At 42.9% G+C, this 26,859-nt stretch overlaps 1 protein-coding gene across 3 annotated transcripts in view; it reads right to left on the reverse strand.

Moving 5' to 3' along the window:
• Mrtfa (myocardin related transcription factor A) overlaps positions 1 to 26,859 on the reverse strand; it is a 172,092-nt gene that overhangs the window by 27,359 nt on the left and 117,874 nt on the right. For all 3 annotated transcript variants that reach the window (XM_027404054.2, XM_027404053.2, XM_027404052.2), the window contains one exon: positions 2,552 to 2,617. In XM_027404054.2, coding sequence (XP_027259855.1) covers positions 2,552 to 2,617 — 66 coding nt within the window. The remainder of the gene's footprint in view (positions 1 to 2,551; positions 2,618 to 26,859) is intronic.

Here is a 26,859-nt window from a genome sequence, read left to right on the forward strand (position 1 = left end):
TGCTGGGCATGGCAGGACTCAGGGAAGGCCAGGTGACTCTGAGGTAGGGTTACTCACCACTGTGGGTTAGCAAAAATAATGAGCCTCTTAGGGAGCTAGGACCCTAAGCCTGCATTCCCATGCACTGGTGAGAGGAGAATCTCACACCTGAAACTCTTCTAGGCTTCAGCTTTCTTTCTCACTATCTTTCCTGCTCCCATTTCCTCCTAGAGAAGTTGAAAATCAGCACTATCCATGAGGGAAAGCCCTGGCGGGTGGGGAGACACCCTCAAGGAGCCATTCCACTCCCATAGAAGAGGTAAGCATTCCCAACCATGGGACAGGGACAACCCAAACATGCAATTAGACTTTAGGACAGCTTGAGACTGAGCTCTCAGTAAGATGGGAGAGTTTACTGGGGTTATTTCAAACACTGTGACCAGAATTCTAGCCAGTTTGCTATCCCCTCCCCCCACACCACTTTGCAATCAGCTGTCTTCACTCATCTAGGGCCAGATATTTGGGGACAGGAACACAAATAAGTGACTTCATCTAAGAGTTCGGGTAGCTGGAGGTACACACAGACAACTGCAATTTCTGAGCATCACACTACAGAAGTGCCAAGCAAGTGACTGGTCAGCTCTATCCAAATGATCCCCAGTGGCTGATGAAAGTTGAGAAGAACATGGGCAGCCCAAACCTACTGCCGGCAGATTCCACAAGGCTCTCAAACTGCGATGTATTTGCAGCCAGTCCATCATGGATCTGCACTCAGTGGACTGCCGAAACCCAAACTTTGGTTGCTTAATGTCTGGAGGGTAGGTATGAAGGCAATGTGTTTCTTTCATCTTGATGTTGTCTAAAACCACTTTAGGTACAAAGTGGACATTAAACATATACGCCCTTTGAGAAGGGTTAAGCAGATGAAGCTTGCTCCTTGATGAGGTTTGCAGACTGGCAGTTCAGTTCTGGAATGTTCCATAAAACACACCTGCCTGTCAGTAGCACTGCAGTCTACTGCTCCAGCCCTGACACTGGCAGCTGAGGTGGGAACCCTTCTCTGGAAGGCCACAGACTGTAAAGAACACAGGTGAACCATGCTGCAGTAAAGTGTAGTGAACAAAAAGATTGACACCATGATATGAATTAAACACCATCCTCAATTATTTAGAAGCCTTCAGTGGCTTCCAAATATACTTACAAACCAATGCACCTTCTCTCAGGGTACCCCTTACTCCTGGCTCATTATACTCCAGACACTGGCTTATTTGATATTCCTTTTCTGTTTTGTCTCAAATTATTATCTGTCTGGCCTTGAACTCCTTCTGCCTCAGCCTCCCAAATGAACAAATTATAGGAATGTGCCGCCACACTAGATTTGCTGGACAGCTTATCCAAAGCAACTCCAATTTTCTTCCTGTTACTGTTAACACATCCACCAATTTAATTTATTACACAGCACTTACCAAGCTCTCAAATTATCTTCATTTGTCTCCATTTCCCCCCTTATCAGTCTTGCCTTTCTAACCATAAATCTCCTGAAAGCAGGGGCAGATTTATATTACACTGTCAACTGCACACATTACTACTTTGGTTTTTTGTTTATTTGTTTGTTTTTTTTTCAAGACAGGGTTTCTCTGTGTAGTTTTGGAGCCTATCCTGGCACTCGCTCTGGAGACCAGGCTGGCCTCAAACTCACAGAGATCCCGCCTGCCTCTGCCTCCTAGTCCTGGGATTAAAGACGTGAGCCACCAACGCCCAGCTACACATTATTACTTTCAACAAGTGACTGACAATATGGATACCATGGTGGCAGCAGGGGAGCAGGCACTGAAGTGAGGCAGAGATCAGTTTTCTCACGAAAGCAGGCATTGCTGATTGTGTGGGGGGTGGGGGTGGGGGGGGTGTGTTGTCTTCTTCAGGGTGGATTCCAGTGGTGATGACATAGCACCAGGGGAGGGGCACCTGTGTGATCTGCTGAGAACTCACTAAGAAATGACAAAAGAGCAGACCGCTGGCTCCCAACCTACACTATCTACAGTGTTCTTAGTAGTCAAAGCAGGCTTTCTTGTTTCTAATAAATTCTAAGTTTGGTTTCATTTCTCCCCCAAGGGATGCACAGCCAATGGCCCAGTGTCACAGCAGCTCACCAACAGCTCCATTCAGGCATGCACACACCGATACCCGACACGGGTGCCTTAGGATCTCTCTAAAATAAACTGCCGTCCACTGACAATACCTGTCCACAAGAGCAAAGCAGAGTTTTCTCTCCCTAACACCTAGCATGGAGGCAAAGTGTTTCTGCTCCTCTCATGAAGGGAAATTGTAAAACCCAGTTTAAAAGCAAAGTACTATTTGCGGACCCCCTCGAAGCCTACCACTGCTTGTTTCACTGATGGTGAGGAATCTGGGTGACTGATGACCCAGTCATCAAGAACTTTTGATGGAAAAGTAAGAGACAGGTAAGACTGGAAATAAACCTGTGGCCTTTGCTGTTTGACGATCCTGTGCCACACAGGAGCCACACCAACACAAACATCAAGTATACAAATGGTGAGAAAGAGACACTTACGAGGCATGATCCCTTGGCTCACCAGTTCCTCTCGGGTCCTCCGCTGCTGGAGCTTCAACTGCAGCACTGCATGGCAGCAAAGAGAGAAGACAGGTGAAGGTCAGTCAGCCATTCCACCACAGCAGACACATTCTCAAATGTAGAAAAAGTCCAAAAAAATATGTTATAATATTAAAGGAGGATCCTCAAACTGCAACTGTGTGTAACTGCAGAAGTGGCCTGACAGCAGGGTTTCCGCATTCTGCTGTGGGCGGCAAGAGGAAGTTGCGAAGGGTCTTGCAGGGCGATAACAATCCACAAACTACACTCTTGCCTCTTGCTTAAAACCTACAGGAGTCAGCCTTCCTCTTGGGACTGAAAACACAATCCTAAGCTCAAGAAAAATACAATGGGACCAGCAACCAACACAAAGAGCTTCCCAGTTGCTGTGCAGGTTTTCAGTAAGTGTTTGCACATGGACATGCTGAACCAATGCCGCTCCTCACAGAAACCAGTGGTGCCGTGCCGTGCCGCTTATTTGTAAAATCTTTTCTTTTGGATCTAAAAATTGTGGCCATTTTCACCGTACACCACATTCCTCTAGACTAGAAGATACCTTGCCATTAACATGGTTCTGTTCTTTTTCTCCATTTTTCACTCTGGGCCTTTCTTTCTCTGTTGAGAAGAGACAACCAAGTGGTAAGACTCAATGCACATCCGGGTTAGTGGAGAGAGAGGTGTCTCTCCGAGCGCTATTCTGCAACACTGCTCAATGAAACAACAGGGTTTTTTGTTGTTGTTGTTGGTTTTGTTTTTTAAATTAAAGTAAGCATCAACCATCTCTATTCAGAAGAATGACTGGCACAGCTGTGGTTTGTAGACTGAGAAAAGTTGGGGGGGGGTTAGGAGGACCCCACAGCCAAGGCAAGTAAGTCCCCTTTCACTCAACAGGTTTCAACTGCAGGCCCTGAGAGCCACATCTAAGGGGAACATATGTCTCTTAGGAATGGTGGTATACTAGAAGGGGACTTTTCTACATAGCAGTTTTTAGAGGCATCCAAGGAGGGGAGAACAATGACTAGGCTTTTGCCTATGTCTCAAAGTCATAGGTACAAAGCAGAACTTCTCTTCCTCCCCAAACTCCATTTGTGTTCCAAACTATAATGTCTGAACCCTGTTCAGTAATTCTGCCTCCTCAAAAACTGTTGTTAATTTTAACACTTTTCCAGGCTGCCATGGTGATCAAACACCCCAACAAGAATGTTAAGTTTTACTCTTCCTTAATTACCATAGACCTTTCTCCATCTTTAAAATTTTATTTTTGCTTAAAAAATGCCCATTTTCTTCATCTGGTCTCCCCTACATTCAGCATTACTCTGGGTTACCTATGCCATCTCCTACCAGTACAGTGACGCATTCTTCTGTGTGGTTGATCACCCCTGTATATCTCCCCTTTCTGCTGTGTGTGGTCACCCCTGGACATCTCCTCTGCTAATTTATAAGCTCCTTGAAGTTTAAAAAAAAAAAAAAAAGTCTTATTAAGCTGAGCACAGTGGCTCTTAACTATAATCCCAGCCCTCTGGAAGCTGAGGCAAAGGATTGTTATGAATTCCATTATCAGCCTGGGGCTACAAAGTAAAAGTTTGCCTCAAAAAAGAAAAAAAAAGGAATATTATTTGTATTTTATTACAGTAGGCATTTAATAACAGGAGTCTGGGAGACATGTCTGCCATTCCAGCTACACAGAAGATGGAGGCTGGAGATTCACATGCAAAGCCTACCTTGTGTGGTAGTATGAATGTAACTGGCCCCCATAAGCTCATTGGGAGTTGGCACTATTAGGAGGTGTGGCTTTATTGGAGTGGGTATGGTCTTGCTGGAGGAAGTATGTTACTGTGGTGGTAGGCTTTGAGGTTTCCTATGATTGAGATACCATCCAATGTTAGAGTCCGCATGTCCTGTTGCCTTCTGATCAAGATGTAGCCAGCACTATGTCTGCCTGCACGCCACCATGCTCCCCACCATGATAATGGACTGAACCTCTGAAAACTGTAAGCCAGCCACCCCAATGAAATGCTTTCCTTATAAGAGCTGCCATGGTCATGGTGTCTCTTTGCAGCAATAGAAACCCTAACTAAGACACCTGGCTATAAAAAATTGATTGACTCTCAAAATGATGATAGACATGATTTTGGAATCTAACAAAGAGGTTGTTATTTACAAATTAACATTGTTTAAATAAAGTCTTAGCTTAATAGATAAAAGCAACAACTATGCCAGTGGCTGACATTTTATAGCGTGTACTGTGTCCCAGACCCTATTCTATATCCCCTGGCTGTGTGTGTCATGTTGTGGTAATGGGGATCAAACTGGGGCACTGTGCATGTTAGGTAAATACTCACAACCCTATGCATTTATGTTTTAAAATCACTTCACTTTCATAAGATCCATAAAAAGATGGGTATTACTTAACCCATTTTACAGGTTAGGAAAGTGAGGCCCTCAGAGATTAATTCACCAAATTTGTCTCACTAATAAGGGGAGGAGCAGGATTTGAACCCAAACAATATGATGTCATAACCTGAGCTCCTATCTTTGTTTCTCCCAGGATTTTCTGCAAGTCAGCTCTGCTGAGATAACAGACCTCCTGGGTTCATTATCTGGTGCTGAGGAAAACCACTGGTTCAGATTAGGGTCAAAGGAGATGAGGTAATCGACTTCAGTGGAGGAATTTAACCTAGGAACTGACTGCAGAGTAACATAAATGCAAGTCAACACAGCAGTAAGACACAAACAGCAATGGTGGGGTGTCACCATGTTACATGTTTGCTTTTGGCTTCAATGACTGACATGCTTTTAACTTATTTAACTACATGTCTGTTCCCCCCCACACACACACACATACTCAAACACACACACCCTCAGGCTGGGCTTGTAGCTCAATCAATGGTCTTACCTAACATATACAAGGTTCTGAGTTTTAACCTCAGTACTGGAGAAGGTGGGTAGCTCTGCAAAGATGGCTAGGATCAGTATCTCCTTTTACAAATTAGAACACAAACCTCTAAATTTTTTGTTTTGTTCCATGCAGCTTAACAGGAACAGAGCTAGGGTTCCCGCCCTGGTCTCTGTAATTCTCAGGTGTATTACTTACAGTACCCATTCATAAGAAAGGAAAGGGAAAGCCAGGTTAAACAAGACAGAAGAGGATAAAAGGGTAGCCTGTCCTCTTCTACAGTATTTCTAAGACCTGGTGTAAGGAAACCTACTAGAGAATGCGTAAATATAACAAATTTCAGAGAACAGAGAAACAATCAATTAAAGCCTGAACATTTCAAATAAGAATAAGGAATAATTAGTGAAACAGCTATCACAAGAACAATTTTGAAATACCAATTAGTGGTCCTAAGTAAGCCATACAAGCTAGGGTCATGAGGGCCATTGTACAATTGTGTTGTTGTTTTTGGACACGGGGGTGGGGGTGGTGGGGGGGGTGGTCACTTTCTAATCTGGTTTCTTCTCTTTTTCTTCCAATTCTTTGTAAAACCTTTTATATTTTTAGGTGTTCTGCCTGAGGATATTTATTTGCGTACTACACACATTTAGTGCCTGTGGGTGTTGAGTCCTCTGGAACTGGAGTTATAGCTGTGAGCTGCCACATGGGTGCTGGGAATTGAACCTGGGACTCTTGACCACTGAGCCATGTCTACAGTTGAGTCTTCCAATTCTTTTCTGGCAACTGCTCAGTTTACTTACCATCCATTAGCTATAAATGCATTTGCTCATCTATATACAGGCTGCCTCCACAAACCCATTTACAGACAGATGATACATTAAATTTGTGGGTTTGGTAACAGTATATGTGAAAGACATGCCTGTGCACAAACAGGCTTTTTGTTGGCTTTTTATTTATTTGGGGAATGATAAGGAGATCTAAACAGTTATATACAGCAAAACAGGAAAAGTATGCCAAATTCTTACCCCCCCACCCATATCTCCCCAGACTAGCACGGTCTGTTTCATAGGTAAAGGAACTTGCTGATAAGCCTGACCAAGTTTGATCACTGGGACCCACACAGTGAAAGAAAAGAACCAATTCCTCCAAATTCTTTCCCTCCCTCTCTCCCTCCCTCCCTCCCCTCTGTCTCAGGAGCACACACACACACCAAGTTCAAAAAAATAAAAATAAATAATTTAAACTGGTTTTAAATATTTCTTGGGACAAGTGGACAAAGCGCTAAGTCTGTGGCCTCTAAAACACAGTCTCAATAAATAGCAAACCCAACCTAATTCAGCAATGGACACCACTAACTAGCTTCAAATCAAAGAAGTTATTTTCCAGGGAAGGTCCAGAGAAGGGATTGGAAATTTATTCATGCACTGTACACTGTAGTTCATACCATATCCTTAAATTTGCTTAGTGGGCAGATTCAAATTTATAAAAGCACACAACCTATCACTTAGAACCAGACTACTCTGAACACTCTAGTTCTATTCTTATGATGTATGATTAAAAGTAGGTGAAGTGGGGCTGGAAAGATGGTTCAGTGGTTAAGTACACAAGCCCAGGTTCTATGTCTAGTATTTATATGGAGGCTCACAATCACCTGTAATGTCAGTTCTAGGGGATCCGATGCCCTCTGCTGGCCTCCTCAAGCACCAGGCATGTAAGTGGTACATGGACATAAAAAAATACCTTGTACATATAAAATAAAACTAAAATTAAAAAGAAATTAAATAGGTAAAAAGTGGGACTTGGGGATATAGCTGAGTTGGTGAAATACTTGACTAGCATTCACTAGGTCTAGTACCACAAAAACTAGGTGTGGTAACACATCCCAGGAATCCCAGCATCTGGGGGACAAAGGTAGGAAAATCAAAGCTGAAAGTCATTTTTGGGCAGTGATGGTGCACACCTTTAATCCGAACACTCAGGAGGCAGAGGCAGGTGGATCTCTATGAGTTCGAGGCCAGCCTGGGCTACAGAGCAAGTTCCAAGACAACCAGGGCTATACAGAGAAACCCTGTTTCAAAAAAAAGAAAGTAACTTTTGTCTATATACTCAGTTGAAGTCCAGCTGAGGATACATGTGTGGTAATATCTTGCTTGCACAAATAAAATCTGTCTGAAGGTCAGAGAATGGAGCTCACCATAGAGGTCTGGAGGTCTGTACAGACAGACAGGAAGTGAGGCACCTGGTTGGAAACAGGATATAAACAGGGTGAAACAGGAACTTGTGAGAGACACTAAGGAGGTAAGGTGTGGCAGTGTCTTGCTCTTTCTTCTCTCTCTCTCTCAGCATTTTGACTCTGGGTTTTTATTACTTAGACCAATTAAGAACTCCATTTACATTTATGAAATCTTGTTTCAAAATAAATAAATTTAAATTTAGGGAAGTTGTGGAAGGTACCCTGAGAAGATATTTTCCAAGTTCTTCTGTTAGGTTACTTTCAGCAGCAATACTTAGTGTAGAAGCTGGGAGCAGGAGGTGGGGAGAGTGTTCAGTATTCATTCATCGAGCAAGAACTAACACTGCCATAGCAGGTCCTGTGCCAGGTATGTGATGTGTTCAGGGAAATGTGAGACACAGCAAATCAGTGACAATAAATAAGTACAGGTTGTGATAAATGTTTGACAGGAAATACTTGAGAGTCAAGTCTGAGTCTGGGAGCCAGTTTTTCCTCCTTTTATGCCCTGCTAGCTAACTTGTAACATTTTCTCTTTACTGCAGAGCCAACTGTCTAAAACAGATTTTTAGGCCAAACATAAAAATAAGCCAGTCAGAGTTCATGGCTTACACCCTTGGCATTTCTGTGCCAACTGCCAGTATGTGCATTCATAAAAACTCAGAGGCAGATATTGAAGTTCAAGCTGAAGATCAGAGAAGCAAAGCAGCCAGCCACTAGGAGGTTCTCACCTCGACTCAGACCAAATAAATTTGGTCAGACCAAAGGGACGATCCACCAAACCTCAGATTGCATCTCCAGACTGCACTGCTCCTCACCAAATCTCACACTGCTGCCTGAGACTGCACCGAGCTCTTTATATTCTCTCTACTGCTGGGATTTTTTTTTTAAAAAAAAAGATTTATTTATTTATTTATTTATTTATTTATTATGTATGCAGTGTTCTGCCTGCATGTATCCCTGCAGTCCAGAAGAAGAGGGCACCAGATTTCATTACAGATGGTTGTGAGCCACCATGTGGTTGTTGGGAATTGAACTCAGGACCTCTGGAAGAATGGGCAGTGCTCTTAACCCCTGAGCCATCTCTTCAGCCCCTACTGTTGGGATTTAAGGCATGAGCTCCTATTTCTCTTTTAGACTGATTCACTCTCATGTAGCCTACTCACATAGATCCACCTGCCTCTGTCTCCTGAGTCCTGGGATTAAAGGGTGTGGCATTTATGGCTGTGGCTAGTTTTGCATTCTGATTTCCAGGAAAGCTTTATTAGATCATAAACAGCATATCACCACAACCTCTGATCCATCCCATCTCAAATTCCTTTTTGGTTTCCTATCAAGGCAGCTGGTTTTTGTTTTTCTTTTTTTTGGGGGGGGGGTTGGTATTCTTTGAAGAAACAAAAGGGTCTGCTATACACCAGACACTGCTTTGCTGCAAAGGATGCTGTGAAAACCAGATGGATATAGTCACTGCCATTAGGGAATTTTACAATTGCACGGGAAATGAACATCAAGTAAGTACTAACAAGTGTTAAGGGTGTTTTCAAAGCACAGACATTAGATCCTAATTAAGTGATCAGCCTATTAGACTTAACTCATTCATTTTACACTTCCAAGTCAGAGCTGTTAGGAACGCTATCTGAAGAGGACTGATTTTCATTTTCATGGGAAAGGGGGACTCAATGAATCACCTGCTGTAAGACAGTAACGTTTACTCATGGGTTATCAAACATGAGTCTCCATCAGTGCCCGGCACAGGATACCCCCCAACAAGTTATGGTCCAGGGAGCCCCAAAAGCCCCTAAGACAGCACAGGCTGAGGCTGTTGCCATTATTTTCTGGGCCATCTGTACTAGGACAGTAAGACTCTCATGAAATAGCTGAGAATACTACATGCTTTGGTGTCATGATGAGGAAACACCCTTCCTGACACACATCTTTCATAGTGTTAGAAGGTGCTATGCAAGCTTCTAGGGGAGTGAAGACATCAATGGTCTTACTCAGTGTGTTATAGTACCAGACAAGAAGTGCTCTATGGTACAACAGTGCCATGACTGCTATGGGAGAAACCAACCACTTTCTGGCTGGATGTGAGGCCTCCTTCACAGAGGAAATTCATCCTGGTCCTGTACACCTACGCAAAAGCACACAGCAGGGAGGGTCACAGGCCTGTGGGGGGCTCCATGTTGTCAAATGGCCTTCTAAATAGGTTAGTGTAGATTAGTGCTGTTCTCAACCTTGGTCAGAGAAGCTTCTCTCTGCAGTGGTCATAGTTGTCACAGTGCTGAAGATAAGTAACTACTGAGTGCTCAGCTGTAGATACAACATCTCTAGAAACCCTACCCCTGTATAAGGCTCAGGGAACATAATGGAGGAGGAAAGAATGGGAGAACCGCTGTGTAATGTCTTATGAACATGTCATGGCCATTGCACACATAAACTCCCAATAGCTGTGGTTACCTGCACACAATCAAGCCAGTCAGTATTCCAGTGTGGATTTCGGGAGAGAGATCAAAAAGTCCCACCCCAGCTGAAAAACTATTGGCAGCTGACGGCTTCTGGGAGGAGAGACCATTGAAGCATTTTATAAATTAAGGTGAAATCAAAGGACATTAGAGAAAGCAGTACTGGCTGCTGCCCTGACTTACCTAAATCAAGCCACTTAACTTGTGTTAGCCTCAATTTTCTCACCATCATGTCATTTTGGTAGTGATGTGCCTGCCAAGTGTGAGTATCTTTTGAATAACTCTAACAGGTAGGTCTTAAGGGAAGCAGAACTAGAGATGCAGCAAAAGCGATAGAGCATGGCATTGCCAAGTAGGGCCAGTCATCTGGCCATTACCGGGATACCTTGCTCCTGATGCATTAAGGACAGGGTGGTGTGCAAAGGCCTGGAGCTCATGAGGGTCCTGTCACAGATGTGCTGCCAAGGTGCACGGTCACCTGACTCTGAACAATGGCAGGATGCCGAGATAAAGAATGGTTCATTTTCTGGATTGAGCCTCCTGAAAGACTTCTGTGGTCCGTGCTAATGCTGGAGGCCATGTTAACATCTGTGGTCTGTGCTGTCACCAGATGCTGTGTTGATGTCTGTGATCCATGGTGCAGCAGGAAGGCACATTGATATTAGTAGCCTGTACTACCATTGGGGACCATGTTGATGTCCATGATCGGTGCTGCCTCTGGAAACCAGGTGGAATTACATGATCCATGCTGCCACCAGCTGCTATAGGCAGGGAAGCTCCTTTTGCAGTGGATGGATGACTGCAGTCTCATGACTGAGTGTGAGGGACATTGAAGGCTTCTGTGACAGTCCCCACCTCCCCATAGAAACAGTCTAGACAGTAAGCTAGCTATTGAGAGTCCTTAAAATTTGTGACAAAGATGCTGAAGTGTAGCTCTTCACAATTGATGGCTCCGGGTGGGGGTGGAGTGGGGAAGGACTCAGTTGTCTCTAAGGGACCAGTGACTGGGAATTTGAACATGCTCCAGTGAGTGTATGGGCAACACAAACTGGACTTGGTGGGTTTCTTTTATTTTGGGGTGGAGTGGGTGGGCAGGGCTCACGAGTGGGAGGGTGGACCTGATCAGGTTGCACTGTGTGAAATTCCCAAATAGTTAATGAACATATTACGTTTGGGGGAAAAGAAGAAGGGGAAAAAGACAGAAGAGGGGAGGGTAAGAAAAGGAAGAGCAAAGGGGAAGGGCAGGCCAGGGCAAGGCAGGGCAGGGCAGGCCAGGGCAATACACTGCTTCCCTCTGGAAGGCAGCTCATCTGTACTCTGTTCACAGATTCAAGTCCCCCTGTAAATCTAAAGAGCATGACCCAGAAAAGGGTATAAGAATTGGCAACATTCATTACTGAAGTTAAATGTACAAATTAAATGTATTCAAAGTATGTACCTAAAATTCTGAGTTGTCAATGCAGAGTAGTATAGTAGTTGAAAGACACAGAAAGATCCACTTATTTTTTGTCAGAGAAAAAAGGAGCAGATGAATTTCAAGGTCCAAAGTTAACACAAAAATTAAAGAGCAGAAGACAATGAAAGCATATTGTCTTTGGGATTTTATTGACCCCCCCTGAGGCTAGAACTGAGTATGACCAAGTATGCTTGTGATCCCAACATCGAGACGATCTCTAGAAGAAATCAGCCTAAGCTACACAGTCAGACTCAGTAGAAGGGGTGGGGTGTGAAGGAAAGAGAAGGAAAATCATATGGTTAAATAAATCATGGATGTCTTAGGGTTTCTACTGCTGCAAGAAAACGCCATGACCAAAAAACAGTTGTGGAGGAAAGGGTTAATCTCCCTTACACTTCCATATTGCTGTCCATTATTGAAGGAAGTCAGGACAGGAGCTCAAATAAGGCAGGATCCTGAAGGCAGGGGCTGATGCAGAGGCCATGGATGGGTGCTGCTTACTGGCTTGTTTCAGAGAGATAGCTTGCTCAGTCTGCTTGGCTGTTTTTGTTTGTTTGTTTGTTTGTTTGTTTGTTTGTTTGTTTGTTTGTTTGTTTTTGAGACAGGGTTTCTCTGTGTAGCTTTGGAGCCTATCCTGGCACTCACTCTGTAGACCAGGCTGGCCTCAAACTCACAGAGATACAACTGCCTCTGCCTCCCAAGTGTTGGGATTAAAGGCGTGCACAACTACTGCCCAGCCTGCTCTCTTGTAATAAACCAATTACAATGTAATACTGTAAAGATAACACCATAGAAGAATCTTGATTCTTCTACCCACCTCACAGATTTCAAACTTGATTGCATTGCTGATAAGCTCCACCATTCAACCTTTTCACAAGTCCATAATTTTTTTCTTCCATCTATGTCACCAGTTAATTTCTTTTCAAATAATCTATTTTTTGAAGCCAGAAATAACACACCCCTTCAAAGAGGTAAATATTTTCCATCTAATCTGATGCTATTAGGAATAAAGCAGAGCTTTTGCTGAAGTTCCTCTCCTGGCTGGGAAATCTGAGTACTTATCCATCTAGCCTAGTAATTTGTAAAACATAGGCTCATGAAACCTAATTTAAGCAATTAAGTATGGAAAAATAAAAGATCTGTGTTGTTTAATAGTACTTATACAAAGGTGAGAACATACCCCCAGGGTCCAAGTCTCCTAAGACTAACTTTGCAGAGGATATTATCATCATTTTATAGATATGTAACTTGAGTTTTGAAACAATCAAGCAACTTGTCCAAGGTCACAGTAACAATTAATGGGCAGAGCAGAACAGAGACTGGGGTCCAGCCGTGTCCAAATCAAAAGCCTTAAGCATAGTTCCATATTGTACCTTTCCTCCATAAAACACAAAAATCAGTCATGTTTTAGAATGACACTTTACATCAGTACAATCAAAATGGTACAGCTGGAGGATCAAGAAATTACAGCAAATAGGATGCTATGCATACAGTATGCATCAGAATTTTCTGCAAAGATTGTTTGTGTTCACAGGAACCACACAACTAATAGGACAATGGTGGACACATCTTCAAGGCACTCCAAGAGGCTCCTAGAGACAGAAGTCTAGAAGGATGCAAAACCTCCACAAGCCATCATCCCATCCCAGCTCTCATAAAGCTGTTTCATAAAGGAAAATCTAGTGAAGAGAACAGATAGTGACTGAGGGGTAAAATGCATGAAGTCTTTTTGAGAATAAAACATGACTCACATAGAAACATAAAAGATAGGATAAGCCAGGAATGAGGCCCAAAGAAACTGGGTTCAAGGGAACAGAAGTAGCAGGTGCAAAAGACATGGAGAAAAGACTTGTCTTGAACATGATTTATATATGAAATGAAGAATCTAAAAGGATGGCTGCAAGATCACTGGGTTCCATATACAAGTGCAGCTATTTGGGCCATGTGTTACTTCTGTTTTATAGATGAAGAAACTGAGGTTCAAAGAGGTAAGTAGCTGGTGGCAGAGCCAGTCAGGCAGTGTGAGAGCTAAAATGCATTACAGGTTAGCCTGACCACAGACATCTGAGGTCTATTCTAGTATATCATAATTGCTGCCAGAGTGAAAAAATGTTGTTACATATACTAGGTAAAGTAAATGCTTTCTGACAGGTTCAAGAGCCTGGGCTAATGGGCTGCAAGACAGCACACTGGGTAAAGGTGCTTGCTGCCACCAGGTGTGGTGGTACCTTCTTTAATTCCAGCACTTGGGACATAGAGGCAGGTGGATCTTTGAGTTTGAGGCCAGCCTGGTCTACAAATTGAGTTCCAGGAGCCAGGGCCATTATACAGAGAAACCCTGTCTCAAAACAAAACAAAAAAAAGGTGGTGCTTGCTGCCAAGGCTGACAATGACAACCTTAACTTCAATCCACAAATACTACTTGGTAGACAGAACAAACTCCCATAAGTTGTTCTTTGACCCACACATGGGAATTATGGCGATATATATAAAATCTGAGCCACGTGGTGGTGATGCAAGCCTTTAATCTCAGCACCAGGAGGCAGAGGCAGGCAGATCTCTGAATTTGAGGCCAGCCTGGTCTACAGAGTGAATTCCAGGACAACCAGGGGTTACACAGAGAAAGAAACCCTGTCTCAAAAAAATCAATCACCCCCCTCCCCAAACCTAAGCAAACAAACAAAAACTATTTCAGTGTAAATTGACTCACTTTCCAAGCAGGTCTATCACAGAGCCAGGCTTCGTGGCACACACCTTCAGGAGGCAAAGGCAGGTGGATCTCTATGTGTTCAAGGCCAGCCTGGTCTAGATAGTGAGTTCCAGGTCAGCCAGAGCTAAAAAAAAACTCCATAGTGCTAGAGATTTGGCTTAGTGGTTAAGAGCATGCACTGTTCTTGCAAGGAGCCTACTCCCAGCACCCACATCAAGTGGCTCACAGCTATCTGTAACTCCAGCTTTAGTGGGATCCAAAACCTCTGGCCACTAGTACAATACACTCATGTTCACAGACCCACACACCTACACATAACTAAGAATAAAATTTTTAAAAAAATGAACTTCATCACATAAGATCTGAATGCAGTGTGCAACGGCACCAGAGCCTCAACCGCACAGCAATAGATGGCATTGCTCTCCTTGAACTAAGAAGGACAACCCAAAACTAAAGTATCAGGAGTGCTGTTTCCATGGTGTTATCCTGTTTCCCTGTGACATTAGTTGTTTATGTTCAGGAATGTCTAGATCCTCATCTCTGTGGGTGTGACTGGTGTTGACAATCCACCCAGATCTGTCAAGGGCTGTGACAGGTGAGCAGATTCTGAACTTGGATTCAGAATTCCACCAGACAAGACAAAAGATAATCTTCCTAGATCTATGCTTTAATGTCTGTATCTTTAGATACATGGACCTGGAAAACATAAATCACATTGAAACGATTATGAAAAGCCTGAGGAGGCCTTCGAACTTCGTTGGAATTCTGTAAGTACTTAGAAATTTGGAGTGCTTTTTTTCACTTAAAGTATTTGAAGTTGTGATAAGTTTATCCTATTTCTTTTCTTTTAAAACAAAAAAAGGGTCTCATCATGTAACTCTAGCAGACACAAAGCTCACTTTGTAGACTATGCTGGATTCAAACTCACAGATATCTACCTGAATCTGTCTTCCAAGTGCTAGGATTAAAGGGTATTTAATTCCTTGAAACTTCTGATGTTTGATTTTATGTTTATAATAACAAATAAAATTTCCTTCAGTTAACATTTAGGGGGAAATTTAAAAATTAAGTTCTCCTTAAAATAAATAAATTTTAATATTAAAAGAGATCTTTTAAAAATTTATTTTATGGGCATAGTTGTTTCGTCTACATGTCACAGCTTGTGTGTAGCTCAAGTATGCTGTTGTCTTCGGAGTCCCAGAAGGCATCAGATCCCCTGGACTGAGTTCCAGATGGTTGTGAACTGCCATGCAGGTGCTTGGAACTGAACCTGTGTTCTCTGGAAGTGCCAGTGCTCTTATCGCTGGTCTTTAGGAAGAATCTTTACTAATGGAAGGGTTAGAGTGCAAAGCGGTGACCAGAAAGTGAAGATTTGCACATGTGTTTTAATCTCTCTCTCTCTCTCTCTCTCTCTCTCTCTCTCTCTCTCTCTCTCTCTCTCTCTCTCTCTCTGACAGGCAGAATGACACCAGCAAGTTCATGGACCTGTATTGCCACCACAATTCTCTTTGAGCAACTGTATCTTTGTTGCCAAGGATCAGGCATCCATCCAGATGAATGTGGCCACGGTTGACAAGATCACAGGCAGGTTTCATGGCCAGTTTAAAGCCTGTGCCACTTGCAGGCCATTCACAGGATGGGAGAGTCAGATGATTCTACTGTCCAATTGGCTAAGGCTGATGGCATCATCCAAAGAACTTCTGGTTAGAGGAAATTTGTGGATGCGGGTCATAAGTAAACAATGAGAACCCCCACCCCAAATTCTAGATATTATAAACTGTTAGCTAACTGAATTAGAGATTTAAAAATAAATCTTGGGAAAGGCTGCAGCGAAATTTCTACAGATAAAATCTGTAAAATTGAACTTCATGCAGTATGGAAGGATAGGAGCTACAAGGTCAGCAGCTATGGTGTTGGAGAGTTATTCTCAAGCTCAGACCCATGTAGGAGAAGCCTGGGCCATTTACCTGTCAAAAATTCCCACAGCACTCATTCCATGACTCGTTCCATGGCCAGATGAGAAGAAAAGGCATGTAAGTGGGCCACACAACCTTAGGAGCACTCACACTGTCCCAAGAATCACAGCTCTATTTCCTGACACTTGTGTGGTTGGATCTGCAAAGGGGACATCCCACTGCTTCAGGCTTTGCACAAAATTTTACAGAAGAAATCTGCATTGGGTCAACAAAGAAATGAGACTGGTGCCTTCCATTACCTTCAGGAGTGATTTCCCTCTTACTGTCACAGAACTCACCTCTTTAAGTCAAGTTTTTGGCTCCTGCAACTTGGTACATGGTTGGAAGGAGACTGGCCAGACCATGAGTTCAAATAAAACGTAAAACAACATCACACATACCAGAGGAATACTTTTTTTTTTTAATTTTTAAAGACTTACGTGTTTTATGTATATGGTGCTCTATCTGCATGTATGCCAGAAGATGTCATCATACCCCATTACAGATGGTTGAGAGTCACCATGCAGTTGCTGGGAATTAAAGTCAAGACCTCTGGAAGAGTTGCCAATGCTCTTAACCCCTGAGCCATCTTTCCAGTCCCCTTTTATCATTTCTTTATGCTGAGTATACTCAAAATTCCTATTTGGAAATACCCAATGCATTACTGTTAACTGTATTCACTAAGAATGTTTTCTTTTAAAATGTCCCAACCAGAGCCTGTACTTCTCCTCTTGTATTTTTTAATCATCCCAGTATCAGCATCCTGAAATATCTTCACTCTACTGTTTCAGAAAAATGAGTGAGATTTGTTTGACAACCTGTGTGTCTACTTAAGCAAGACCCCTTCTCCACTGACTCTGCTGATTCTCATGAGCCAGAACTACAGCAACAGCTGGGGATCATTAAACTGACAGAAATAGCTCAGGAGACTCCAATGTGTGTGAGTGGGGGAAGGAGAGGTTGAGTATCAAATTAAAAAAATCAAAAGGGCAACAGGCAAGTAGGGGGCAGGGAAGAGATGAAGCCTAAGGACAGTGTCTTGTCTATTTCCTTTACATCCAGGGTGGACATAACAAATGAAGAGACAACTGACTATACCAAAGCTGCCTGACTCCTACCTATTCTTAGATGGAATGCTTAGTCATGACTAAGAATGTGACAGGCTGGGCTGTAAAGAGAGGGAAGTAGTGGAATGCTAGTCTGGCCTCAAATCATCCTCTGTCTGGAAGAATCATTCAGAGCTGACAGTAGAAACCAAGTCCAAGAACAGGGGCTGTGAGAATATATGGCAATTCCCGCTCAGGCCTAAAGCATTCATTTCTTCAGCTGGAGAGGACATGGGCTATTCTTGTTAGGGCACAGCCACTTCTATCTGCCCCCTGCCACCTCACCCGGCTCCCCCAGCTTTTGAACCTGGCAGGCTTTGGAAGATTGGTGCAGGAATGTGCCATCTGCCTGGGCCGCAGCCCAAGTGAGTTCAGCACATACCTGCATGCTCCAGGGGAGCTTTATGCAGATCACCCCCAAAGGAGGAAGCTTGCATATCCTGATCTGCACATTTAATTTTGACCACTTCCAGGACCCTGAGTACCTTCACCCCACACTTGCCTGCCAGGGGGTCTACTCAGTATCACCACGACCTTTCCTAGTAGGGAAGTCCTGTAACTAACCACACAGGACTGTAGGTTCTGTTTCCCCACCTAAAATCCTGGACAGGAAATTATTCAATTGCAGATACCATGACTCCAACTTGCTTTGGTAAGAGTGTTTTGTTAGTATACAATTGCATGAATTCAACTGGACATTTTATTTGATGACTCTGGTGACCCACTGAAGAAAGCTCCATCTTACTATGTAGCCCTGGCTATCCTGTAACTCTAAACCAGGCTGGCCTCAAACTCACAGAGATCTACCTGCCTCTGGCTACCAAGTGCTGGGATTAAAGGTGTGTGCCACCATGCCCAGACACTTGCTTCTTGTCTAACCACAAATCAGACAGCAAACTGTGTTCGTTCTTATCCAAAATGCACCAGTCTTGTCTTAATTATATTTGAACCTGGTTTTCCATAATGAATCCAGATACCTCACAGTAACTGGTTAACCCTGAATATCTTAAGTTATATTACTAAGAAAGGCAGAGGATATTAAAACAGTAAGTCCACCTGGGACTAAAAAGGAAGGGGTCTGAATTAAATAGTTAATGGAGTTCATTCTGAGGGGATAACATGAGAGGACAAGCTGCATGCTGGCCAAACTACTGTAGTTACACCCACAGTTCACTGTGTGCAGCTTAGGTGGGTAGAGTTGCATTTCACATCTCTTATCAACTTTTAACAGCATGCAACCTTTAACATTTGAAACGTAATGTCATACATATTACTACTAGTTCTGTACTGTGTACACCTTGTGTAGAAGTGAAGATGAAAGCAAGGAAGGAGCAGAACAAGTTCATATAACACCTGACAGAAACTCACATATGACTTCATTTCACTCAAGTGATGACTGAAGACACTAGAAAATCAGAAACTGGTTTGCTAAAGCTCAGAGCAACATGGCCACACATCATTGGCGAGATGGAATTAGGAAGTCAGGGACAAGACAACCTGCTCCATGTTAAGACAATGACTGCCTATCACAAAAAGGAGTCTACCCTCTGAGGAATTAATCTATGACACCTAGTGACCTGACTGACACCTCTCAGGTGGAACAAAATGAAATTCACCATCTCTTGGTCCAGCATCACATACTAAATCTAGCTGAATAGCATTATAGAAATGTTATTTTCTAATGTCACTGAAGGCTAGAATCATCCACTGGAAACTGACTAAAACTGGACTAGGGGACTACTCAAAAACCTCTCAAGTCAATTGAGAATGAACACATCTTCCCATGGACACAATACTGCCCTCTAGTGCCCAGAAGCATAGTAATTCTCAACAGTCTCAGTAAACTCACCTCTAGTGTGCACAGTATGGTTGGTGGTCTACAGAAGGCTTTTGATATGCACTTGGGAGGACCAGACAGAAAAGGCTGGGTTTATTACAAACACTAAAACCAAAGACCATAAAAAGTGCAAAAGACCTTCAAGTGACTCACAAATACAACAGAGAAGATAACTGTAATATGCCCAGTCAGACAGCTCAGTGATGAAGATGCCTGTCGACCCACAAGGTGGAATCCACAAGATGCAAGGAGAGAGCTCTGTGGTGCGGTGCACACTTTTAATCCCAGCACTCAGGAAGGCAGAGAGGCAAGTGGATCTCTGTGAGTTCAAGGCCAGCCTGGTCTAAAGAGAGAGAGTTCCAGGACAGGCTCCAAAGCTACAGAGAAATCCTGTGTGTGTGTGGGGGGGGGGCATCAACAGACTCTGAAAGTGCCCCCCCCCAACTGTAGTGTTTCAGGCATGAATGTGCCCGTACACATCTACACATGTACAAAGTAAGTAAATGTCTAAAATTTGTAAGAAATAAGCTTAGAGGACTGGAGAGATGGCTCAGAGGTTAAGAGCACCGGCTGTTCTTTCTTCCAGACGTCCTGAGTTCAATTCCCAGAAACCACATGGTGGCTGGCAGATGTCTATAATGAAACCTGGTGCCCTCTTCTGGCCTGCAGGAATACATGGAGGCAGAATGTTGTATGCATAATAAATAAAGAAATCTTTAAAAAAAAAAAAGAAATAAGCTTAGAGATAAATAACTAGAGAAAAAACGGATTCTGTAATATTCATGAAGGCAGCAGTGTACGAGAAACCTTTGAAACACTTCCTAAACTGGAGATGAACAGCAAGAGCCACGGCCGAGAGGTAGGAAGTACTGTAGGAGTAGGAACACAGCCAGCACTCTTCCAAGTTAGCTGCAATATTAAGCTGGTGAAGAGGAATAAAGGCAAGCAGGCTGGAAGAGAAATAGGGAGGGAAGAGAACTCAAGAAGCAGCCAACAGGAACATTTGCTATCTGCATCTAACTGAAATCAAGTAAAATGAAACTTTTGGTTTCTCGGTAATGTTAGCCATATTTCAAGTCACAATGGTCACATCTGTCTCGTGACTACCATGCTGGGCAGTGCAGACACAGTACTGGGCAGTGCTATACCAGAGGGTGGCATGAAACCACAAAACACCATCTCCAAGACTGTTCATTCCTCCTTTAAAAACAACAATCAGGCATATCTGATCCTTGCCAAAGTTAATTAAAGAAAAGAAAAGAGGGCTGGAGAGACGGCTCAGGAGGTTAAGAGCATTGGCTGTTCTTTCAGAGGTCCTGAGTTCAATTCCCAGCAAGCACATGGTGGCTCATAGCCATCTGTAACGATGCCCTTTTCTGGCATGCCGGCATATATGGAGGCAGAATGTTGTATACATAATAAATAAATCTTTTTCAAAAAAAGGAAATTACTGTTATTAGGAATTTATCCATAATAGTGAAACAAGATTAACATACTTCATTTTCACTGGGTGTCCTAGGGTATTCAGCATAATCCGTTTCTTTTGTGAGTTTAAAAAGATAATTAGAGAAGACATGATCTGAGTCCTCAAAGGTGTGTTCAAACTGTGGTAATGTGGTAATGCAGACCAACACTAGGTCAGAAACCTACTTATAAGGGGAGGTGCCACTACCATATGGTTCCTGAGTATGTTTTTGTAGATAACAGTGTTGTATTGCAATGTCAAAAGACTGGACACACCTGTAGATGTACAGAATTCCACAAACAGAGTGAGCGTCTCAACTACCGTTCCTATCCTGCTTAAACAAGTCTGCATTTCTACTTATACAGCTTTTCACACAAATGCAAATATTCTTTGCTGTTTTACTTCCAATGCTAGCGCCTGAGCCCAGGACTTTTATTTACACCAAGCTAAATCTGCAAAGACCTAGCAAATTGGGGCTCTGGAACTTTATAACACTCTAGATTCTACAAAGTAAAGGGCTGCAGCCCAATGATTAAAGTCTTCCCTCTGTAGAGCCATGATATTTCTCTCACTTAGATCCAGTATACTTCTAATTTAAAAAACAAAAACAACTGCCTCTCAATCTGCTCTTAAAACTTTGCAAACTGGGCACTGAAGACCAGTCTGCAGCTGATTCATTCACTGCTGAACCCTCACACTCAAGTCGTTCTGTCAGAACCCACAAAGACCCAAGGGGAGCTCGAGAACTCAAGAACGCTAAGCTTTAGAAAAGCAGCACTTGCACAGTTAATGGCATAAATTAATGACTGCAGATCATTCCCAAGCTAAGAAACTGATCATTCTTTGCCATCCAAATTTGGTAAAATTTTGATGAAGGCTCTATTCACTCCTACCAATAACCCAGAATGCTAATGAAAAGATTTTCCTCAAATTAAAAACTTACTGCAGAACTTAAATGTATCTACTCCATTCTGAAAAAAATATTTTGTCACTAGTTTCAGAATAGCAAAGAAGGCTGCTGTAAGGGACAGAAGACAATAAGGCCATCATCAATAGCTCCCTATTTATTTATAGCCAGAGAGATTTATTGATAAGATACTGCACTTGACCCACAAACAGAAGCAGAGTTTCACCTTATTACAGCTTTTTTTCATCACTTCTTCTACAACACACGTTTACTCACTATTGGAGGAGGGCTGAGGCAGGAGAAACATCCTTATCACTGTCCTAACTGGTTTTCAAATGCATACTACAGTATTATGTCCAATTATCAATTTGTTGAATGTTCAACAAGGTTTAATACAAACACTGAAAGAATAAACCATCAAAAGTCAAAGCTTGAGTGACTCTGTAGTCACTCAAACAGGCAGGGGGTAGATGACAGCAATACATTCAAGTGTGTGTGTGTGTGGGGGGGGGTGGCATGCAAACCCCAAAGCGATAGTTTGCTAACCTTCCCGCAAACTGTGGTAAGGGTTCAGGCACACTGCTGAACAGCTGTTTTTCCTCGGCTTCAGGACAATCCATGAGAGTGGCAGGATCCTGTAGGCAGGCTGACAAATCTTGGTCTTCTCCAGTGTGCTGGAGATATAAGACTCCAGAGGCCAATATTGCAAGAAGCCCGTCTCCATTCCTGCCCTCCTCAGAGCAGCCATTTATTATCTGCTGAGGGTTTGATTAGCATGGCTCTTTAAGTTAAAATGGGCACTTCAGTTTTGCAGTGTAAAGGGTTGCAAGAACAGCAAGAGCCCAGGTTTACTTAGGGAGTGGGGCATTAAAGTACTGACAGCAAAAGGGTGGACTCGTAAGTCTCCTGGCAAAACATTTCTCCTGTCAGCACTGGGATTCGACACTGATACCTCCCCTCCACTAACCAAATGCCAAAAACCAGGCCTGGGATGATTTCAATGTGTAGAGCTGGAAGACGCAAGGGCTCCCTCAGAGAAAATGCTCGTAGCAACCAACCAACCTCATTCACCCAAAATAGTAAACAGTTGGTTTCTCTGCTCAGAACCAAAAGGCTCCTGCCAGACAAGTGTATCACATGATCAGGTTCCCTCTTCTTGCCTCTGCCTCCCTTCTTGTGCAAAGCCTGTACTGCAGTAGAACAAGGAGCTAAAACACAGCACTATTTTATTTTACTTGACAACTGTGTTAAAATATTTATAGATGAAAGATACCCAAATATGGGGATAGGAATTCAGGAAGAACTGACTTTGAAAAAAGCCATATCCCAGCACCTAGATGAGAACCATAAACACAACAGTTAACATGGCAAATGTGCTCAATGAATGAATGAAGGGATAGCTAATATTGCAAATGTGTTCAATGAAGGGACATTTCTTAGCAAACTGTGAGTACCGTGTTGATAAACTCTAAAAGAAGATATAGCTTATTACATATTTGACCTTTTCATTTCAAAAGAAAACAAAGGCTGGCCTTCCTTTTTAGACAAGCAATTCCTGGAGCTAGGCAGTGGTGGCGCAGGCCTTTAATGCCAGCACTTGGGAGGCAGAGGCAGGTGGATCTGAGTTCGAGGCCAGCCTACACAGAGCGAATTCCAGGGCAACCAGGGTTACACAGAGACTTTAGCGGGAGGGGGCAGAACAACAATCCCCGGCTGGCCTCAAACTCTCCATTCTTAACTCCCAGTATAGGGATCAGAGGTGTGCACAACCATGGATGTGTTAGTTTGATTAAAGATGGTCTCCATAGGTTCGTATATCTGAATGCTTAGTCGTCAGGGAGTGGTACTATTTGAAAGGATTAGAAGGATTAGGGGTGTGGCCTTTGAGGCTTCAAAAACCCATGCCAGAACCAAGCTCTCTCTGCTGTAGATCAGGATGTAGCTCTCAGCTACTCCTCCAGCACCACACCTGCCTACTGCCATGCTCCCTGCAATGATAATGGACTAAAGCCTGGAAACTATAAACAAGCTCCCAATTAAATGCTTTCTTTTATGAGTTGCCATGGTAGTCATGTCTCTTCACAGCAACAGAATACTGACTAAGATAGAAATTGTTACGAGGGAGCAGGGTATTGCGGTGACCGGCCTTACTACACTGCCTGTTGAGGAAATATGGAAGAATTTGGGAATTTGGATGAGGAAAGCAGTTGGACACTTTAAGTAGGGCTGGGTCATCCTACTAGGAACTTGGAAGACAGCATTGAGGGTGATATGAACTATAACCTAAAGGCTGCTCTTGTGATATTTTGGCAAAGAATGTGACTGCTTTCTGACCTCCTCCAAAAAGCCTGCCTGAGGCAAAATTGAAGAGTTGTGGATAAACAGCACTGGCAGAGGAAATTTCAAGACAGCCCATTATAGATTGTGTCATGTGGTTATTAGTAATCACTCTTATGAAGATCTATACTGAAAAGGAGCAAGCAAGCATAGAGAGCAAGCGTCCTTCTACCATGCCCTCTTCTATATAGGAAGCCAGCAGAAAGTGTGGCCCAGATTAAAGGTGGGTCTTCCTACCTCAAAAGCTCTGGATTAAAGGTGTATCTTCCCACCTCAAAGATTCAGATTAGACAAAGGTCTTCTCCTTTCAAATGATTTAACAACAACAACAACAAAAAAAATCCCTCCCAGGTGTGCCCAGCCATTTGAGTTTTAGTTAATTTCATATGTAGTCAAATTGACAACTAAGAATAGCAATCACAAGGACTAAAATAAAGTATCTTAAGAGCTGGCTAAGGCAGAGATCATAGATTGAGACAATAGTGGTAGCCCATGAGACACCTGAGATTTATAACCTTGTACTGTCACCTTCAAATTACATTACCATTTTACTCGCTTAGATGGTGTAGTCTCATCATTCAACCTTTGGGAAGGTGATCAAGAGAGTTATACCAACAGGCTGAATTGAAATATTTACCCAGCTGACTACAGAAACAGCAGCCACCATGACACTCACTGGCATTTCCACCTCTAAGGAGGTCAGCTAATAAGGCTGGCGGTGCAGAGACAAGCCACCATATGCTCCCCACATAAGGTTTCCTGGCATGCAGAAGTTGAGCAAGGTGTGCAGTACAGAGGAAAAGAAGCACAAACTTCTATGCTGAGTAATTTGTTCCAGGAAAAAATAGATGAAGTTCAGGAATATAATGTGTCATCATATTTGCCACAGCTCCTAGCTAGCTAGGAGGTGGGCTATCAAAGTCTCCTTCTTCCACCTCCACACAGTGAAAATTGCTAAGTATTAGTGAAACAGAAAGGAAAGAACATAGACAATCCTCTCACCAGAAACTCCTAGTTCAGCCACACCCATTTCCAACAAGAGCACCTGTGGGTATTACTCAGCCATCAGAATAGAAATTCCAGGAGAATCTAGCACTGAGAATGGGGAACAACTATGCCTCTTGGACACAAATGCTCCTCTGTAAACAGTTTACAAGTTTCTTATAAACTTAAACTTATTACCATCTAAGCCAGGAATCCCATTCCCAAGTGACTTGGTATTCCTATTGTTTTGACAAAACACCATGACCAAAAAGCAAGTTGGGAAGGAAAGGGTTTATCTGGCTTACACTTCTACACTGTAGCCCATCACTGAAGGAAGTCAAGACAGGAACTCAAATAGGGCAGAAACCAGGAGGCAGGAGCTGATGCAGAGGCCGTGGAGGGATACTACTTACTGGCTTGCTCCTCATGGCTTGCTCAGCCTGCTTCTTATAGAACCCAGGATCACCTGCCCAGATATGGTACCATCCATAATGTGCTGGGTCCTTTCCCATCAATCACTACTTAAGAAAATGCTGTTCAGGCTTGCCTATAACCCGATCTTATAGAGGCATTTTCTCAACCCAGACTCCCTCCTCTCTGATGACTCTAGCTTGTGTCAAGCTGGTATAAGACTAGCCAGGACACTGAGTGCCTGGATAAAAACATGTACCCCTCTAAGGGCCATACATGAATATATAGGTCAATAATTTCCCCAAACCAGAACATCTTAAATGTTCTTTGACTTGTGAATTGGGGGGGGGGGAGAAAATTGTGATGTACCAATTCATGAAAATAATATTCAGCAGTTAAGCAAACAGCCAGGCAGGTGGTGGTGGCGCATGCCTTTGATGCCAGCACTTGGGAGGCAGAGGCAGGAGGATCTCTGTGAGTTTGAGACCAGCCTGGTTTACAAGAGCTTGTTCCAGGACAGCCTCCAAAGCCACAGAGAAACCCTGTCTCAAAAAAACAAAAACAAAACAAAACCACCAACAAAAACAAAAACAAACAAACAACCAAACCACAAACTGCTGCCATAGCAAGCACACTCTGGTGCTGTGTTATCTTTCTCAAAACCCACTAACTACATTCCTAAAAAGGAGATCACTAACACAGAGAAATTGTCTTTTTTTCTTTTGTTTCCTCAAAAAGTGGACTACAAAATGTTAACCCATCAGGATGGACCAGTGAGGAATGCAGGCTCTGTATGTCTGTCTTTGCCTTCCTTTCTCCTTACCTAGAATGATCTAGAGGAAGACTATCGCTGATTTTCAGAACTTATTGTGGTTCTCTCTCTTTGATTTTTTTTGAGACAGGGTTTATTCATGTAATAGCCCTAGCTGTCCTGGAACTCACTATTTAGACCAGGCTGGTCTCTAACACAGAGATTCACCTGCCTCTACCTCTTGAGTGCTGGTATTAAAGGCATGCACTACCACTGCCTGGTGTCTTTGCTTTTAAAGCTTGTTTAAAAAAAAAACCAAAAAACAACTCAAAGTTTGGATAAAACACAAGTCCATTGTTTGCATACAAAACTATTTCTAGAACATATATGTATATATATGCTCTAAAGCTAGAATGCCTGGGACATAAGTGCTATGTCTACCACTTGCTAACTATAAGACTTTGAGATGTTTTTAATTTCTATGTCACCATTTCCTCATTTACAAACTAGGGATGAGATAATCCAGTTACAGGGTCACTGCAATCAACAAATTAGCACATGTATAGAGCAATGAGGACAGTACCCATTCTATATTCATTCAGTACACAGGAACTGATGTTATCACCCCATATGTGACATGGACACAGACATATTCATACACACAGAGCACAGAGAGGATGGCAGGAATAGAAAGGCTGTATTTTCTTTTTCTTTCCCTCTTCTTCCCTTTGGTGTGTATCTTCAGATTTCTATGAATAAGTT

The sequence above is a fragment of the Cricetulus griseus genome, chromosome 2 (genome assembly GCF_003668045.3).
Source record: "Cricetulus griseus strain 17A/GY chromosome 2, alternate assembly CriGri-PICRH-1.0, whole genome shotgun sequence".
Taxonomy (NCBI): Eukaryota; Metazoa; Chordata; class Mammalia; order Rodentia; family Cricetidae; genus Cricetulus; species Cricetulus griseus.